General features: G+C 39.7%; 1 protein-coding gene across 2 annotated transcripts in view; it reads right to left on the reverse strand.

Annotated features, from left to right (window-relative positions):
- The window catches only part of LOC121293834 (protein tweety homolog 2-like), a 141,785-nt gene that overhangs the window by 110,862 nt on the left and 11,322 nt on the right, over positions 1-19,601 (reverse strand). For both annotated transcript variants that reach the window (XM_041217213.1, XM_041217212.1), the window contains exon 2: positions 2,173-2,345. In XM_041217213.1, coding sequence (XP_041073147.1) covers positions 2,173-2,345 — 173 coding nt within the window. The remainder of the gene's footprint in view (positions 1-2,172; positions 2,346-19,601) is intronic.

A 19,601-nucleotide genomic window follows, 5' to 3' on the forward strand; every position in this document is an offset into this window, starting at 1 on the left:
CATAAGGGATGGAGGAGCCTGGGACGTTGTCTTAATCACAGTGTTGTAACTTACAGTCAAGGTCACGCTGTTGCTTGCCTAGTCTGTGGTATCGCTCTCCCAATTTTGGCACAAGGCCCCAATGAGAATGTTGCAAAATTGACTAGGCTGGATGTGCCTTTGTCATCTCTGAGCCCAGAACCTGGGTTGATGCTCGGTGGTACCATGCTATTTTATTCTGATTATAACTTTTCATAGCGGCTTGTTAGGCCACTTTAGAGGGCATTTAATCTGATTTCCTCACATAAAAAAAGTTAGGTGATTTTAATGACCATGCATAAATCTGATTCAATCCAAGAAGGAACATTACCACAGACAAACTGGACACATTTTTATTCCCAAGGGCAGTATTGTTACATTAATTCAAACACAAAAAAAATCCAGTGAATGGGAGGGGAAGATGATGACTGAAATTATAGAACTGGCTGTTCTTTGAGACAACATAAAAGATGTGCAAGGTACCATATGAATGTATTTTTTCTTCCACCCTACACTCTAGCATGTAAATCAATAGCTTATGTAAATCAAAGAAATCTCTTGCTGAACTCTTATTGAACTGGGATCCATTGTCCTTGACTTTCAGGCAATGCTAAATCATCCTCTCTCTGAATATCTTCTAGCATGTCCCCTAGTGCATGCACTGGCTCTCTTCCATTAGCTAACTTTATTACTTGGTTCTTGAGTGCTTACAACTAGGGATCAACCTTCAATACACCCTCCCATAAGTCAGTCTCCTCCCCTCCCCAGACCATTCAGCTGCTACCTATCTGCATCACCATACAAAATACTTCTTCCTTCACACACAAGGCTCTCTCCATTCATAACCTTGGACACTGAGACTTTGGGTTGCTCCAAAACTTGGGCACAGGTACCAATTATGACCTCCTCCCACTCACCCAAGTTGCTCCATCCAGCACTATGTTGCATCCCCTTCCTAAACTGCTACACATGAACAGTATGTCATTCACTTCCCAGTCACATTTTGCCTGCTCACTTCCCTCACACTTTATTCATATTCAAAACCCCATCTTAGATTAACCTCCATGAAATTGCCTCAATGTTTGCACTGAATGACTTGCCAGACTCTGACTTCAAGTTAAACAAAAAGTTCTTTGTGTCATCTTCTCTGTCCTCATCTTCCTCAACCTAGCCATTCACAAATTCCCTACTGGCACAATTACCCTCTCCCAATCACATGAAAATTCACCTTTCCAAACTTTATCAGCAAAAGGGCCACCACAGATCACTTCATCTTTTCTCCAAGATACATTTCTGCTCACTCCAACATCTTCATATTTCTTTCTATCCTTGGTGGTGGTGGTAGTTCTTCTCTGTTTCTTCTGTGCCCTCTAACTCCAAATTCCTCCTCTTTTATTCCATTGCCAAAGCAGACATGTATATCTTCATCAATCTAGGCCACAGCTACCAAGTCTCTATTTCACAACAGCAAAAATTAAACAGCTCAAGGAAATAAAAAAGGGGAAGATTAGCCAAAGAGAAACACAATTTTTTTTTTTGTTGCTCCCAATTTTCCCTCGTACTCTCCTGAAGACATGAATTCACACTGGGCCACAATGCCACGGACTCTAGTAGGTTATCCAAATAACCACTTGCTCATCGGCCATAATAATGGATTGTCATTATACTGTTCACCATGGAAGGAATCACATCAATCCAATCTGCTCCAGAAATAAAATGCATTTTATAATCAAGAATAGGATCAGAGTTTGATTACCCTCTCTCCAGCCCACCGTGACATCAGTTGCATCACGCCAATCACAGAGATCAAAGTTGATCAATGTGAAAAATATCAAACTTGGGTTCTAAAGTGCATTTACCCACAGGGAGTTTAACTGCTATCTTACTGAATGCAGACAACTTTGAACAATCATTGCTAATGTGACCAATTTTAGCTTTACAGATACATACACAAAAAAAGTCAATGCCACCTCACCAAATGCACAGTTAAATGTTAAGCTGAATTTTAATGAGTGGATTTAAATTGGCAGAAGTGTTGTCACTTAAAGATTTGTTGATAGAGCTTGACAGGTTGAAGAGAAGAGGAAAATGCATCTCATAATAGCTCAAAGGACAATCCCCCGATTCGTTTCAATTTTCATATCTTCTACTTACCAGCAGACAAGGCCAGCAGTCACAGCTGTCCACATGACACAGCATGAATGTGGCCTCTTGATTTCCTCATCATCAGTTCGCTTGCAGCAGCAGAGGCATAACAAGTAAATGGAAATGAAAATCAAATTGAGGACCAAGCCGATGGCAGCAATCGCAGCCAAAAATATCAGTGCCTGAGAAAACAAAAAAAACAACAAAACTTTTTTTTAAAAAGTTGCTAGAGATTTGCTTACCACTTACATCACAGCAATAATAACTCCAGTGTCTTCAATTATCAATTAATAAATGCAAAGGTTCTTCATTTTTGTAATTTTTAAAGATTATAACATAGATCAGTGACAGGGCATAGATTACTCAGCCCACTGGTGCTAGTAGTTCAATTGGAGATATCTTCGCTGCTTGTGATAGACTGTCTGAACCAATTTGGAATTCCTACCATATACCTGGATTTAGAATATCCTGACATATAGCAATATAAGCGATCATTACTTCATTTTTATGTCTGACACAATAACAGTCAATTCCCCCATTCGCAACCCCCTCTATTGCAAATTCATTTACCCACGTGCAAGTGTTTGTACACCTGATCGCAGTTCTAAATCTTCGCCAACCGTATTCTAACATTTAAAACTTCTCACCTAAACTTATACTGGTCCCAGAATAAACAAAAGACTGAATTTAGAGGCCATAAAAACAATGTTTCCATGTTGCCTTTCATATGTAGGAAGTGTGCACTGCTCATGCGCCGTCTCTAACAGCACATGGTGGTTTGCTGTGACTTATAGGTAACAGCCCCATTCGAGGCTTGCTACACTTGACAAAGTTTCAGCCACATTCTTCATCTTCTGGGAGCAGGCCCTTCAGCCACAGTCCATGAGCCCTGGAAGCAATTCAACATCCTCATAGCAGTAGGCATAATTAAGGACTCATGGGATAAAGTTAGTTAGAGATTCAACCATAAATACCTGCTGGAAAAAAGTTTGGCCTGAGACTGTAAATGATTTCACAGGGTTTCCCAATATGGATGCTGAAGAGGCCAAGGTTATTAACTTGGCAAAACAAGCTGGAGGGGAGGGATTTGATGACCTGACACAGATGAAGTGGCTGAGTTGCTTCAATCGCATCAAGAAGAACTGATTGAACTGATAAAATTAAACAAAAGTGAACAGGAACAGGAGCAGGACAAAGAGCCCAAGAAGGCTCAATTCACAACCAAGACGATGGGAAATCTAAGATCAGCTGAAGATTTGAAAAAACAGGCAACAGACCATGGTACAAGCATGGGAAGCAGTGCCTTTTGTAGAGTTTTATAAATTGAGAAACAAAAGGTGAAGCAGTCAACAATAACATCGTTCTTTACATCCACATCAACATCTGCATCAGCCACATCACCCATTCCCTCTACCTCCACTCTCAAGTACAGTACAGTACCTGTACTGTAATTCATAATTTGTACTATACTGCAATTGACAAGTTTTACATTGTTCTTGTTTTCTTGAGCTGTCAAACAATAAAATTGTCTTGAATTTACTCAAAAACATAGTTTTATTGCCTCTTTTCCTTTAAGAATGTCAAATTTTGGGATGGCTGGAGATTACCTAATTCCCATTATAAAGTATATCCGCCATTTGAAATCTCATCCTTTGCGAGATTTCGCTGGAATGTAACCCTCGCAAATAGCAAGCATTTACTGTATAAACAATACTGCTCTGACAGTAATGCCAATTGAAGAGACTCACTCAGATGATAGTTTTGGAAAGTGAGAAGTCTCCCAAGGGCTTTATGATGAAGAAAGTGCCTTTTAAAGGGATTTACAATAAACATAAATTACAAAAACATATTACATTTATCCCAAGTTAGAGCTGAGCTTTCTATGAATAACAATGAATTTCACCTGTAAATTTGTTCTACATCAGTCATTAACTTCTTTCTTTGTTACTTAAATCCTCAGAACTGTTCATCATTTTGAAGACAAATTTCATTGAATAGAAGTACATGTTTTATTTTAATTGCTGAAACCAGTAATCCATACAATTAAAACAGGTCATAAATGGATAGAAAAGAAATCTGTGAGGACATCTGCAAAGAGATAAAGAGATAGTTTGAGCAAGTGAGTAAGAAAGTGGCAGATGAAGTATAACATGAGGCTATTCTCTTTGGTAGGAACAGGTGAGAAATTACTAAATGATGGTATTAAGAAGGGTTTTGATGCCCTTGTGCATGAAACACAAGATGTTAACATGCAAGTACAGCAAACAATTAGGATGACAAATGGCATGTTGGCCTTTACAGCAAGGGAGTGAAGAAGTCTTGCTGCAATTGTGCAGAGCTTTGATGGGACTGCACTTGAAATGCTAGGCACAGTTTTGGCCTCCAAACAAAGGAGCTGTACGGCGAAGGTTCATTAGATCGATTCCTAGCATGAAGAGATTGAAGGTAAGGATTCACTGCTTAAATTCTAAAATTATATCCCTCTTTTCTCCATTGCCCCACAAGACAGAACATTCATTTCATGGTGACCTGTTCAATCCCCTTCATCATATAAACACTTTTGCCAAATCACACCATAACCCTTCATTGTCCAGAAATACATTCCAAGTATTCCTGCTACTTCATCATAACTCAACCCTTTCAAAATCAATAAATCACTGCACTTTGTTCAACACCAAAGTATACAATCTGAAAGGGGAAGGATGGGGGAGAGAGTGGAAGGGGGAAATAGGTTGCCTAAGGCTGACCACATCATTTAAATAGCGATCTGTGTTACTGAAGTAGTATTTAGTCACTTTTTTTTTTATATTTTAAGCCACTTGAAATGAAATCCAACTTATTTGCCTTTTCCACGAGCTTTTAATGGCTTATGTAGCTGGATCCCGAACTCACCATTAACATACAATTTTACCTTGTGGCTCATCATTTAATTATATGCCTATTTGCCCCTGTAATGTCAAAAACATGGATGTGATTTTGGACATGCATCGGAGATGTCTGCACAGGAAATATGGCAATACCACAATGCAACATCCCAATGTTCACCTTGCCCATATAAAAAAGACCAGATCATTAACCTAAAGCTGAGGGAAGATTGAGGTTAGATTCTTAAAAGTCATGCTCTACAATTTAATGATTACGTTTTTTTGGAAGAAGCATTATTTTGTTTTTGTATTTATGTCCCTGCATTTGTCTATTTTGCTGTTAAGTGTATGTTGCGTCTTAACATTGCTGTTTAACATTGCTGTTTACCACAGTTTGTACAGCATTGCAGACTGCTACTGTTCGCAGCAAATAAGCTGCTGAAGGTAGAAATCCCTATCACACTCCCCTATTTAGATGAGGTGGTGGTGGTGGAGACGGGCTCATTGACTATTTTTAAGGCAGAGGTAGATTGATTCCCTTGCCTAACATGAATCTAAGAGGTTAAATGGCAACATGGAAATTGAAACACAAGATGATCAGCCATGACCTTATTGAATGGCAGAACAGGCTCGAGGGGCCGAATGGTCTGATCCTGTTCCTATTTCTTATGAGCAACATGAATTCACAAAGCGCAACAAAACTGGAGATATTTATGTCACAGCCAAATAACCAACATGAAAACTGTACCTTGACATATCAGAAATCATAATTTTTCACCACTACCTGCTTCATATAAGTGGCTGTCTCCAAGATACACCATCCTTTGAGTATGACCTGGAAACAAAACTCTAGAAGAGGGGCAGCTCCTTCCCATGGACAGGGTTCTTACCATAATATTAAGCTTTTAGGCTATTAGATCCTTTCAAGCCACTGACCTCTACCAGACCAGCCAATATGCAGTCCGCAGATGTTATCACTTTGCCAATGAGTGGGGAGGGGGAATGAGTTGGATGGGGTGCAGTAAATTCCAATTACCAATAACTTAGAATAGCCAGAGGTTCTAGTTCATCAGACCACAAATGCGATACAAGATGAAATTTCATACCCCTAAAAAAAAATCCCCAGTGCAAGACCTGTACCTGGCAAAAAGGCTCAAAGCGAAGATTTACAATACAGAAACAGTTGCTGAATGGCAACTGTTTTACACCCTACTAACCTATAGGCTCTCTTTGCAGAACAAACTATTCACTTTTTATTCCCAGCATTTTCTGTTTATTCTGCATTCATAATTCTTTTTTAACTCTCTATTCTATAAAATCAACAGCATATCCATTTTAATATCAGAATAACAACTTCTGGACCATCTGATTTTTCAGAGAGAAGTGTGGTTTCAGAAGAATAATGAAAGAGGCAGAAAATTGTTACAAAGAGTGCCCAATAATCCATGATTAATGGACAGTGACTCTCTCCCCACCACCCCTTGCCCCACTTCAGACAAGAAGATACATTATGACCCCTGATAAAATAAGTGCATCTCTCAAGTCTCTAAGTAGATTCTGCAGAGAAATACAAACATATGCGTGGAAGCCACTCAATTAGCCAAGCTGATACTTAGAGATTCTAGATCTTGTTACAATTCCTGTAGAGACCAGTGCCTTTTAAAAATTTATCTGAATTTCCAGTGACTGATTGGAAGGATCACACAATAAGGTTTCAAGTTTTAGGACTTTTACTGTAACAAACAAACAAATAGCAACATTTACTAAACACTACTTTTGTAGGTAACTACAGAAAAGTTTGCTTATTTAATCATTAAAATGACCAAAAATCCCCCTCCATGGTTATACTTTACACTGTCCCTTAAGTGGACACAGTGGACACTTTTTCTCCAGGAACCAGTCCAAAACTATTCTCAGCTCCCAATGGCTTGCTTGCTTTTCCCTTTTCCAGCCAGATGACTTCTAATCTCCAAACTGACTTTTGTGGTGAGGGTTACCCTGGAGAGTCCTTCCTCTAGCCAAAGCTAGGCAAACCTTCCAGCCTTGTTTAAATCATCATGAACTTGGTTTCTTCAATATGAGCACAAGCTCCACCCACAACCTGCATGATGAACAATAGAGACTGGCTGCCTCTATCTCTCTGATTCCTTTCTCTCTGCGTTATCTTAGGTAAACTTGCAACACAATCCTACAATGACTTTCTATGGATCATTCCATCCTAAAGCCTATACCTATAGCAATGTGAATCACACAGGCCTTGTCTCCAGGTAGAAAGCTTAATTAGCTATTCTTTAGACCCCCAACTCCATTCTACCTTGGAATTTGACGGTTTAAACTATCTATAAAACCTAACACTCCCAATAACTCCCCCTGAAACTTGGAGATTAAAATGTATAGCTGCCATCAGCAAAGCTGTGCTGGTAATTGTTTACAGATGTGAACATCTTGCACCTCCTTCCCAGTAAATAAATCTGGGCCTCACTGTTCCCAAAGCAACCAAGCCTCCCAGGCTTGTTGTCAAGCAGGATTCGGAGCAAGTCATGTGACACCCTTCACTGCTCATTTCTAATCTTGATTTAAACTGACAGTCATAAAACAAAGTTATAAACATCATATTTGTAACAATGAATGTTAGGTGCCAATCAGCACAATTTTCAGTCCCCGACCAAACAAATTACAGAATGTAATTGCAAATGTTCATAACAGAGTTTAAATGGTTAGTTCAGAATTGAATTCATTCAGTGTCAATTTGCTTCTTAAATCTCATTTATTTAATGGCTCTACACTTAGTTTAAATAACAATATTACAAGCTTCAAACATGGTTTCCTACACCAGTTCCGAAGACACACCTATTGCCTAAATAAAAGTCAGAAGCCACATCATGCACTTTCATCAGTTAGCTAAAGATCAAGTTTACTGGTGAAAAATGTTCACCTTGGGTTCAGAGTGAGGATGTGACTAATCCACTGCCTGGCTCATATGCTCTATATACATAATTTCAGTTTTTCAAAAAAAGGTGTTCCAACAGATGGCCTGTGCGGAGCATATAGAAGCACCACCTACTTACCCTTGTATCATTTACCAAGATAGGGAAAGAGATACAAGAGATTCTGAACTAACTAGGTTTTCAGTTTTAACCAGGAGATAACAGGAATTTATTATGGTGGTTCACAATATTGCCTCCAAATCACTGTAGTTTCCTAAAAGTGGCAGCCTTCCATCTCGTAAGGCGATGGTTTGAGCTGTGGCAGTCAACTCTATGTTAAGCTCAGGAGCCCATTCTGGCTTGGCAATCTCTGCTGCATTAGCTGTAAAGACAGTGGGCTGAGAAGGTGCATGATTTGCTGGCCTGTTTTCTCTCTGCACCCTCTTCTCAGCAAGCTGAGCTTTTTGTTTGTGTTTGCCCTTCCAAACAGTCAGCCTTCAGAAATCACGATCATCAGCGACTATCTCCTAGTTGTCAGTGTCAACGTCCGCCGTCTTCACACTCGCTTGCAGGTGTCCTTGTAGTGGAGGCATGGACTTGCAGGAGGTTGTGACCTAGTGGTCAGTTCACCATACAGGAGATCTTTGGGCAAACGGCCATCATCCATCCATTGAACATGGACGAGCCAGCACAGATGTCACTGGCTTAGCACTGAGTATATGCTGATGGAATTAGCATGCTTCAGGACCTCGAGTTGGTGACCTACCAAGAGATGCCGAGGATACGTCTGAGAGAGCAAAAGTGGAAACTGTTCAGCTTTTTCTCCTGCCTAGGATATGTTAGTTAGGTCTCACCACTGTAGAGGAGTGTGCTGAGGACATAGGCTTGGCAGATTCACAGTTGATGGATGACTTGCAGCTGGTCAATAATGCAGGCAAGACTGCTGTGATCGATATGAAACTTGACAGGCTGAACATTGACATACCTTCCTTACAAGAGACTAAGTTTGCTAAGAGCAGGTCAAAGGAAAAACATTACATGTTCATCTGCCAGGGGAAGAGCTCAGAGTAAACATGTGAATAAGCTTTAGATTTTGTTAGAAGGAGTTCTCTACTCTTGATGATAGAGACCCCCTCAAACTAGTTCAAAACTTGCTCTCTGCATCCGCATCTCAAATCAAACAGTGCCATTTAACTGCATGAGTATCTATGCTCCAATGCTGTGATCCACCATGGAGGTGAAAGACAGGGATTCTGCTCATAGCCACCTCTCTCTGGGGGATTTCAACACAAGAGTGCCCATGAACCATGAGGCATGGCCTTCCTGCCTTGAGCTTCATGGCCTGGGAAAGATAATGGGCAGAGGCTACTTGAGCTTTGCTGCTACCATGAGCTTTGTGTAACTAACACTTCCTTTCAGAGCAAACCATAAGGTGTTCTCGAGGCCTTCATGATCAGGCCATTGGCACTAACCGGATCTGTGGTTTCAACAGACGGAGAAGAACTTCCTGACGTAGCATGACAAAATGGAAAGCTAGTCATAACTCATTGCTCACATACAATAAAGCATTTGCAAGAGAGCAGTCCTTGTCCCTAATCTGACATGAACTGTGGTCTTGCCTCCACTTTCAAATTGTTAGTTAATTTACTATCACACCAATGCATTTGCTTTCTCTTGAATTTCTCTGAAGTAACATCCATACTGTACCAAGAACAATAGGTTTATTCTCATTCAGCTAATTAAAACCAAAAATATATTTGGAGCCCAAGTATGTTAAGAAAATCGGAACTATTTTGCTAAGGCCATAATTAGCCTGATTTTAAGAAACCTTTTGTACATTACCAACACCTTATATCTTTACAAATGAAACATTACAGTACTGCCATGCTTTGTTTAGTTCTCACTGTATGCAGTATTGATTTGCTGTGTGTATCTTTCCATGGCTTATTTGAAGAACATTGCTCATTCACAACAACAAAAAAAATTTCCTCTTGATTTGTGAATAATTACGCAATCAACCTTAGACCAGAACACTGAGGTACACGTCAGTCCTAAACCCGTACAAACTGGATTTAAACTGAATTTGACCCCAAGACTAAAATTCGTCACAACAGTTCCAGGCTAAATGGGGAGGAAAAACTGGTTTCTGCACCATCAGCATCACAATCACTCAAGCTGCATAACCACTAAATAACAGACATGACAACGAAGTATCGGACTTTTTTTTAATCAACCACAGGAAAATTGTAAAACCAAAACTCAAAAACAAGCCTCCCCATCCAGTCTCAAAGCCCAGCAGCGACATATACTGCATCCTTTGACTTGCTACCAACTCAGGGCAGCATTGGCACTTTTTAAAAAAAGGACATTTTGCTAAATATTCTACACCATTATTCCACAATCTGTTATTTTACAAGGGCAAAGCTCGACCATTACAATTTTGTAAAATAAATAATCTTGAAAGCATGCTCTATATAAAACTAAATGTTACGCAAGCTGATAAATAAAGTTAATTGCACTCAAAGTAAATTGACTAGGCATGACTACGATTTGAAAATAAGCATATTTCAATGCACTTATTAAAACATTCAAGACAGTTCAACAAAATCATCTCCATCAGTTAGCTCTGTCATTTCTTTAGATTGGCTGAAATCTTTGACAGATGCAAAAACATCACTTTCTTTTGGTTGCTGCCCACACCATCTAGCACCAGCATTACAACCACAGCAACTGAGTCAAGTTTCCCTTTTCCACCTCACGCTACAGTCATATTTTTCTCTAAATTTAGAGGGGGAGGGCACAGGGGAGAGAGAAAGAGGGGGAGAAAAAATATAAGGAGACTTCCAATTTGAGGGAGTTGAGCAAGATCGTTGAAATTCCCTGATTTTTTTAATTTTAAAAGCAATGTACATTGCTCATCCTTGAAGACACAATACCTCTTGCGCCAATAATCCATAACTTTACTCCATTGTGTATCATTCCACACTTTCCAAGAATGACATGACTTTCTACTTAGCTCAGTGTGGAATGGTACAAAGAGTGAAGCAAGCAAGAAAAACATATATTGGCTTTTATATGAAATCCCAATCTGCAGTTGTGCCCCCTCCAAGGGTTCTCGATGTTCTGAACTCCATTGCTGTACATATTTACTTGCTACATAACATAAGAGAAATCAAGGATGAGGGAGGCCATTCCACCCGTTGAATTTCACCCCTCAACTGTTACTTCTTGATTCAAAACCATTTCAAGACATCGCCTAATTTTATTGGTAATTTAACTTTTTTCCTCCAAGATTCAATTTTGGTATTAATACACAAGAAAATTCAGCAGGATACCCCACAAAGGCAGGTAAATTTATATAGGTAGATTCAGGCAAAAGTAGGGAGAAGCATTTTGGTTAACATTTTGAAAATTGTTAACATCCAAGCAAACAAGCAAGGGGCCGGAAAAGGCAGTTAAGTTAAATGACAAGCAACAATTTTTTGCACATTTCATGGACACCACTTTCATAGGGCTCACCATCAAACAGCGACTTTGCTCCAACATAGATTCAAAAATAACCAAGAACCTATGCTTACTGTCATGACTCAGTCACTCACCAGCCACCATATGATGGTATAATGAAAATTGTTGGGAGATAATGCACTAAGGAACAGTCAGGATCTTGCCTTCAGTAAAAAATGCTTTTGGTGTGTGATTTCAGACAGTTTAACTGATGCCCTCAACTTTCAGCAGATCATTTGTGCGTAACTCATTGCATTGTTATCCTTTCTCCATACCTACACTGGAATTAACAAGCAGGTGTAGGATTAAGAAAGAGCCCTCAGAGCAATAAAGATGATCCGGGTCCTCTTTGGGAGGAATGAAAGTCCAAATTGCAGAGCCTTTGCTTCTTTTCCTGCCAAATACAGGCCATGGGGTGCGCACTCATCGTATCCATGATGTTAGAATGGCACACAGTATTAAAGGTGATGCACACACACCTGGATTGGATGTGATAAATTTCAGGAGGCTTTCCCACTGACATTAAGGGAGAAATCTTGTTGAGCCAATATACCCACCACATCGAAAGAATCCAGGGATTTCACTTGTTTGGGTGAGGGGGGGATGGAATTAAACTGATTTTGCTGACTGCTAGGTTATCTGCATCTCACTTGAGAGTATAGTTTGTCACTAGATTTCAACAAATCATTCTGATGCATTTGCCTCCGTGGAAAATATTGTACTGTGAACAAATGATGCACCTATCATGGAACTTTATTCCTCAGCCTGACTCATTGGTAGTTTATTCCCAAGCAGCCTTCAACCCATCCCAGTTAATAAGCCAATTGCAAATCTGAGAAGAAAGGTCACTGGGCCGCATTAACCTTTCAGGTTGCTGCTCCCCCCCAATGGATTTTTACACCGTCAAAGGCTCACCGGATAAACAGATTTTGACAATCAGGGTGAAATAGGTCAAGCAAAATGTGTACAATTAATTAATAACAAAGCCAGCTGCAGCCAGAAAAACAAAAGATCAGTAGGCTGTAGGAGTAAACAAGCGCCAAATGCCCTCCGTAAAGAAAAATTCAGGTTCCTCAATAATCACCCATATACTGTGAAGCTCCAAATCAGTTGCACTTAAGAGCTCGTATTTCAGGTCATTGCTAAGCAAGAAATTTTAAAACCTCCAAATATCCTTCAGCAGTGTAGGACATGGAGGTGTTGAGGGGAGGGAAGTGGGTGGGGGCGGGGGAGGGAAAGGGGTTGGGGGGTGGAAATGAAGGATCTTTCCCAAACAGAACTCGGGATGCACTTAATGGGTTAAAATTAAATGCAATTACATGGTCCACAGCCAGGATAAATCTGGTCCCCAGGTCATCATTTACCCATTTTAATGCCTCAGATGCGCAGATGGACTGAGTCATCCAGTGGGAAGATTTAGAATTTGTGGCAATTGTAAGCAAACACCTTTCCAAACGAGGCATTTTTAGCCACTCTGCTCAATCAAAACAGATTTTTAGTGTGAAAGAAATCCTGCACACCAAAATTGCTCTGTCTCAAAAAAAATCGAATCCCATGGATTAGAGACAACAGTCCATGAGTGAAACAAATGGTACATTGGTTCGTCAGCATAACATATTAGGACACTATTTAGACTAACTTAATTTAAGCTTTACAAATAACTTGAAGCTATTTATTTCCCTTGCCAGTTATGGCGAGCCTTTTTCCTCCTCACCCACCTTCTGTCCTACTGCTCCCCTTTACTGTTTATCAACACTTCTGTATCTCAGTGCTTCACTTTTCATCTTCCAAGCCTATCAGTTTCCTCTGCTGCTTTTGGCAGTACAGCATTAACTTAACATGAAGATTTAAAATGAAGATTCCTGCATAATATGAATAAATTATTTCTATATTCATTAAAGCTTCTGGCATAGTCAAGGAAATATGGGTCAATTATACTCAAATTGGCATCTGAATGTGCTTTTCAAATTAACAGAGATGGAAAATACTTTTGCAACAGCTTTTTAATGCACACTTCATCACCTAAGTCATTCAGGCTTTATAGCGTTATGACATATCAAAGCCAGTAAACAAATCCCTAAATGTCCTCAACAATCGGCAAATGCTAAAAGGGAAGAACTGTGAAAGGCTGTGCTTACCCTAGGGTGCCTCGTAGAATTACAGCAACCTTTTAAAGCATCTCTACTGGAAAGCTTTGTAAATGAGTTGGCAAAGTAAGCGCACTTAGGTCAGGCATGCAGAGTGAAACACAATAACCTGTTATTGTAAATTTATGCTGGTCAAGCAATAATATTAAACTCCTGCACCCTCATTTGGTGTGCTACTGACCTATTCAGTTTGGGAGATCCAAGCTTCAATACTGTGACTGGATTTGTTAATCTCACCAGGAGCAAGAATAAGTGCACCACAAATGACCTCTGTGTCCTAAGGTTCAAAATCCATAAACAAAGTGTCCCACACTACTGCTATGTAGCTGGAAAGGGTAGATGTGTGAAATCACGCAATAATAGTACCTGATTTGGCTGTAATGGCTCCTTGTTGATATAAAACTTCTTCTACAACTAGAAAAAATCTAAGAGATTTAGGTTATGACTCCCAAGACTTAATAGAATTTACTGCAGTCATATTTTCTGGATAGCCTTGTAAAAGTATCCAAAGTTGATTCAGGATACAGTTACTCATGCTTACAACTATGTTAGATTGCCCAACATACAGGCTAAAAAGTTTCCCAGTCCTCTAACAAAGTCACCCAAGCCAGCTGCTGAAGTAGTCTTGTCATCAGATTTTCCTCTATCGAAGAGAGCATCTTCTACCTTCCTCAGTTACCTACCAGTGATTGGGAACTTGCGTTTGAGGATTTTACAGGGTTCAAATTTTTATGGCTCACTCAGCCATCTCCTAATTCCACTCTGTTTAAAAATAATCTCCCTCCCTCAACTAAAGGCATTGATTTAAGCTGGAGTACAATTCCAACCTGAGGCTATCCACACACATATTCATAGAAGTGAGGCTATTTAATCATGGACTGCAGAGCTAAGCCTATCAGGTGTATGCATTCACAGAAACAGTCCAGAAGAGCATCACAGTGCAGCAATAAAGAGCAGAAAACTCAGCTGATTTATGCTTCCCCTTCTACTGCCTTGGGTACCAGGGTGACTGCAGCACCTTGAACAAGGTCTGATAAAATTGTACATCGACTCCATCAAAAGGATGGGCTAGTCACCTTCAGGGAGGCAAGTAGCTTGCAGTGAGTACTTCTGATTTTCAAACTAATAGAAAATGCCTGGCCTCAATTCAAGGAAAAAAGTTCAAATCTGACATACATCCTTTGAGAATATGTGGATCTAAATTCCTGTGCTTTATACCAACAAGTCTAGATTTGCTCAATCCTTACAGTAAAAACCTCAAAAGACTAAACATCAATATTTCTTTAGATCAAGGCTTTACACCCAAAAACATGGTTTTACGTTTTGTGCAATGTAAGTGCTTCATAAATAATGTGGTACCTAAAGTGCAATGCAAGCAATCAGAGGGGACTGCAGAAAGAGAAATTAAGATTTTATACAGTATTTCAACTCAGTTTGTGTTCTTGAACCCTGATGATTTTTTTTTTTTAAAAAAACACTGACTTATAAGGAAATCTATGCCAGACAGACAGAACATGCAGTACTTTGACACCATGCTAACTGCATTTATGTACCACTGGACTAATAGGCTCATCTGTGTTAAAATCCCACCAAATAGTTAATTTCATCTTAACCACTAAGAAATGCACAACTTGGCAATAATTGGTAACATCATAGATAGCTGAGGATGGTCTAAGACAGATACAACTAAACTACTTCTAACTCCGACGTAACAGGAAATCTAAACCTATTACAAAAGCAACAATACTTATATCAAAACCTATTATTAGGTTCCTTCAATATCCTCTTGAAATTGTTTCTCAGCCAAGAAGCATTTGGCAAAGAGAACTGCCAGGATCCCTTCTTCTGCCCCCAGCCCTCCCCCACCCAGCAGGAAAAGACCACTCACACCACCACACATTCATAATTAAAGTCAAGATGTGCACTGTTCTTCAATTAGTCTACAGGAGAACACAAGAAGTAGGAGCAGTAGACAACCATATGGCCCATCAAGCCTGCTCCACCATTCAATACCCTCATGGTTGATCCTGGGTTTCAACACTTTCCCATACAATTTCAGAATTTGCCCTCATCAATTTGACTTCAGTGGTAGGGAAACCTGTGGAAACTATAGTTGGAGACAAAATCAATAATCACTTAGACACGTGCAGGATAATTCAGGAAAGCCAGCATGGATTCATTAAGGGAAAATCATGTTTAACTTGCTGAAGTTTTTTGAGGAGCTAACAAAGAAGGTTGATGACGGCAACGCTGTTGATGTGGCATACGTAGATTTTCAAAAGGCATTTGATACAGTACCACACAACAGACTTCTGAGCAAAGTTGTAGCTCATGGAATAAAAGGCACTTGGATAAGAAATTGGCTAAGTGACAGGAAACAGAGAGTGGTGATAAATGGTTGGTTTTCAGATTGGAGGAAAGTTTGAAGTGCCGTTCCCCAGGGGATCAATGTTGGCACCCTTGCTCTTCCTGATGTATATTATTGACCTTGGCTGCGGTGTTCAGAGCATGATTTCAAAATTTGCAGATGATACAAAGATTGGAAATGTTGCCAAATGTGATGAGGGGAGTCTTGAACTTCAAAAGGACATAGACATGTTGGTGGATTGGGCAGACAAGTGGCAGATGAAGTTCAAGGCAGAGAAGTGTGAGGTGACTCATTTTGGCAGGAAGAATATGGAGAGACTGTGTAAAAAAGGGAGAAACTCTAAAGGAACTGGAGGAACAGAGGGACATTGCTGTATATGTACATAAGTCATTGAAGATGACAGGGCATGTTGAGAGAGCAGTTAATAAAGCATATAATATCTTAGGGTTTTATTAATAGGGGCATCAAGCACAAAAGTAAAGACGTCATGTTGAACATATATAAGATACTAGTTAGGCCTCATCTGGAGTACTGTGTCCAATTCTAGATGCCATACTTGAGGAGGGATGTGAAGGCATTAGAGAGAGAGCAGAAGAGGTTCACAAGAATGATTCCAGGGATAAACAACTGTAGCTATGAAGATAGATTGAAGAGGTTGGGTCTGTTTTCCTTGGGAGAAAAGAGAGGAGATATGATAGAGGTATTCAAAATCTTGAGGGGTATGGACAGGGTAACTAGTGAGAAAATGTTCCCACTCTAGAGAACTTCAAGAACTAGAGGGCACAGATTCAAAATAATTGGCAAAAGGAGTAAAAGTGATGTGATGAAATTGTTTTTTCACCCAGAAGGTGGTTGGAGTTTGGAACAAACTGCCTGAGAGGATGGTGGAGGCAGGTTCGATCAAGGTATTCAAAAGGGAATTGGATTGCTATCTAAAAAGATAGCATGTGCAAGGTTATGGGGATAAGGCAGGGGAGTGGAACTAGGTAGAATGTTCTTTGAGAGAGCCAGTGTAGGCTTGATTGTTTGATTGGCCTCTTTCTGCACTGTAAAGATTCTGTGATATTATTCTACATCTTTTATTTTCACCGACCTGTAACAAATTGAAAATGCCACAATACCACTAGTTTGAGTAGAGAGGTGATTGATGAGGTGAAACAAAAGTGATCTCACACTTCTTAAACTGGCACTTTAACAACATTTCAAGTACACGAACGCAAAATACCGCAGATGCTGGAAATCTGAAATAAAAATAATATTTCAAACTATGGCAATTTACACAAAATGAGAAAAGTTTAAAGAAGTTAATACACCATTCAAACATGTAAACTGGAGAAAATCAGATTCCCTCAGAGACAGAAAACCTAAGAGAACTTCTCTACTGAGAACTGAAATTCATCAACAAATATTCAACTCCCACAACCTTGCAGCTGAGAATTCAAGCACTTAGTGGCTTAATACTGAGCCACTCAACAGGTAGTGTTGCTGAGGTTTAGGATTATTGTAACTTAAATATCTAAAAACCTATCAGGCGAAAAGCCAAAAGCTGCAGATGCTGGAAATCAGAAATAAAAACAGAACATTTCTTCCAGGAATGCCCACCTTGAAGAAGTTCTGCTCTTCTCTCTAACAGGATTTCCGTTTGTCTCTTTGCCTTGTTCACCTTCATTGTTTTCCATTTCCCTTGTGTTTGATCAGGCCTCCACTCTATCACAGATCTTCCCGCTTCTTTTTCCTGTCCCCTCTCTGATTCCACTGGCTCAAAACCCATGATATTTCCATCTTTCCTCAGTTCTGAAGGGTCATCAACCTGAAATGTTAACTGCTCAACTCCACTGGTGCTGCCTGACCTCATGAGTATTTCCAGCATTTTCTGTTTTTACTTTTTTTAAACTTTTAAGGCAATTGGCGAAAGAACCAGAGGTGATGTCAGGAAAAAACATTCACATATCAAGTTGTTAATCTGGAATGCACTGCCTTAAAGGGTGGTCGAAACAGATTAATTAATAGCTTTCAAAGGGGAATTGGATAAGTACTTGAAACAGAAATGTTAGAGCTATTGGGAAAGAGGAGAACGGGACTAATTGGATAACGCTTTCAAACCGCCAGCACAGGCAAAGTGGTCCAATTGGTCTCATTCTGTGCTGCATCATTGCATGAGTTTAGCTATATTCTAGAAGCACAAAAACTCATTTTGCAGCAAACGCATATTTTCCTTCAATTCCAAAAGACAAGTGCCCCAAGCACACCATTCCAAAAAGTTTAAACTGTGTAAAAGCAATTATTTGCCTGCATAAATACAAAAAGGTACTGAAATAAGAGCTGCTGACCTAAAGACAAACTCCTGTTTACACAACATCACTCAAGTTTGTTATACGCATAAACATTCTTCCCCCTTATGCTCAGCGGGAATAAACAAGTTTCTCCAGAATGGCAGAGTTAAGCATTGCCAAATTTAAATCAACAGGCCACCAAATCAGAGGTCGACACAAAAAAGGCCAATTTAAACAAAATTGCAACAGGTATTGTATGATGCTTTGCAAAATCTTTACAATATAACTTCAACTGAATTAATGTCAGCTGACACACTGGAATGCTATGCTTTTGATTTTCACTTTCCATTATAGCACACACCAAGACACAATTCAAAACTTCCTTGATGGCCTAGGTTCTTGGGACTGCTCTCGCCTGGTTCCTTGCCTATTCAAATACAGATATTCCATTTCTAACAATTCCTTCATTTCCTATCCTACAATGTCACTTCTTCAAGGCCCTCAAGGATCTCTTTCTCACCTACGTGTTGTCAAAAGGAAATATTGCAGACTTCCTAGAGAATGGTGTCTTCCGAGAGATTGTCTTCACTTTGTAAATTTCTCCCACATTTTTCTAGTCACTCCCTGTTGCAATCAGTAAGTAGGGAAGACATTGCAGGGTTACGGGGAAAGGCAGAGGAGCGGGACTGGCTGAGTTGCTCCTCCAGAGAGCCAGCACAGATATGATGGGTTGAATGGCCTCCTTCTGTCCCATAACCATTTTGTGATTCTATAGTAAGGTATTCTATTTTGTAGCAGCGATACTAAGATTACTGTAGGATGATTAAGAAAAAGCCATCTATTAACTTCACCAAAAGTGAAAAATGACAGGCAGCAGCATTCCTTCTATTTCAAAGGGTCCTGCCTTGATTGCTCTTGTTTCCTTGCCCATTTATGCCAGTTCTGTTTCTGATTAGCTGCTCAGCTGCAGATTAAAAATCAGTCGATGATTCTACTTTTCCCACTGGGCCTGCATTCCAGATGCCAACGGATGACATGGCAGTTTAGTCATATTGTTTTACTGCTTGTGGATCACAGTTGTCCCATTTATTGTCTATTATTTAATCTATAAAAGTCAACCAAATATTATTGAAGGCATTTTAAAAGGATTAACCAATAGAGCTCTAGTTTTCTCCTCTTTTGTGGTGTCCCTGGGCATTAGGCATGAAGCAATGGTTAAGAGATGTTGTCAAATAGGAAGACAAAATGAAAGTGAAATGCTGGCTTTGATAGTAAGACGTCAAAAAGAAATCCAAAGCAGCCAACATGCTTTTTCAAAATGTCCTAAGGCATGCAGACAGAAATTATTCAATATG

Source organism: Carcharodon carcharias, chromosome 22, assembly GCF_017639515.1.
Source record: "Carcharodon carcharias isolate sCarCar2 chromosome 22, sCarCar2.pri, whole genome shotgun sequence".
Lineage (NCBI taxonomy): Eukaryota > Metazoa > Chordata > Chondrichthyes > Lamniformes > Lamnidae > Carcharodon > Carcharodon carcharias.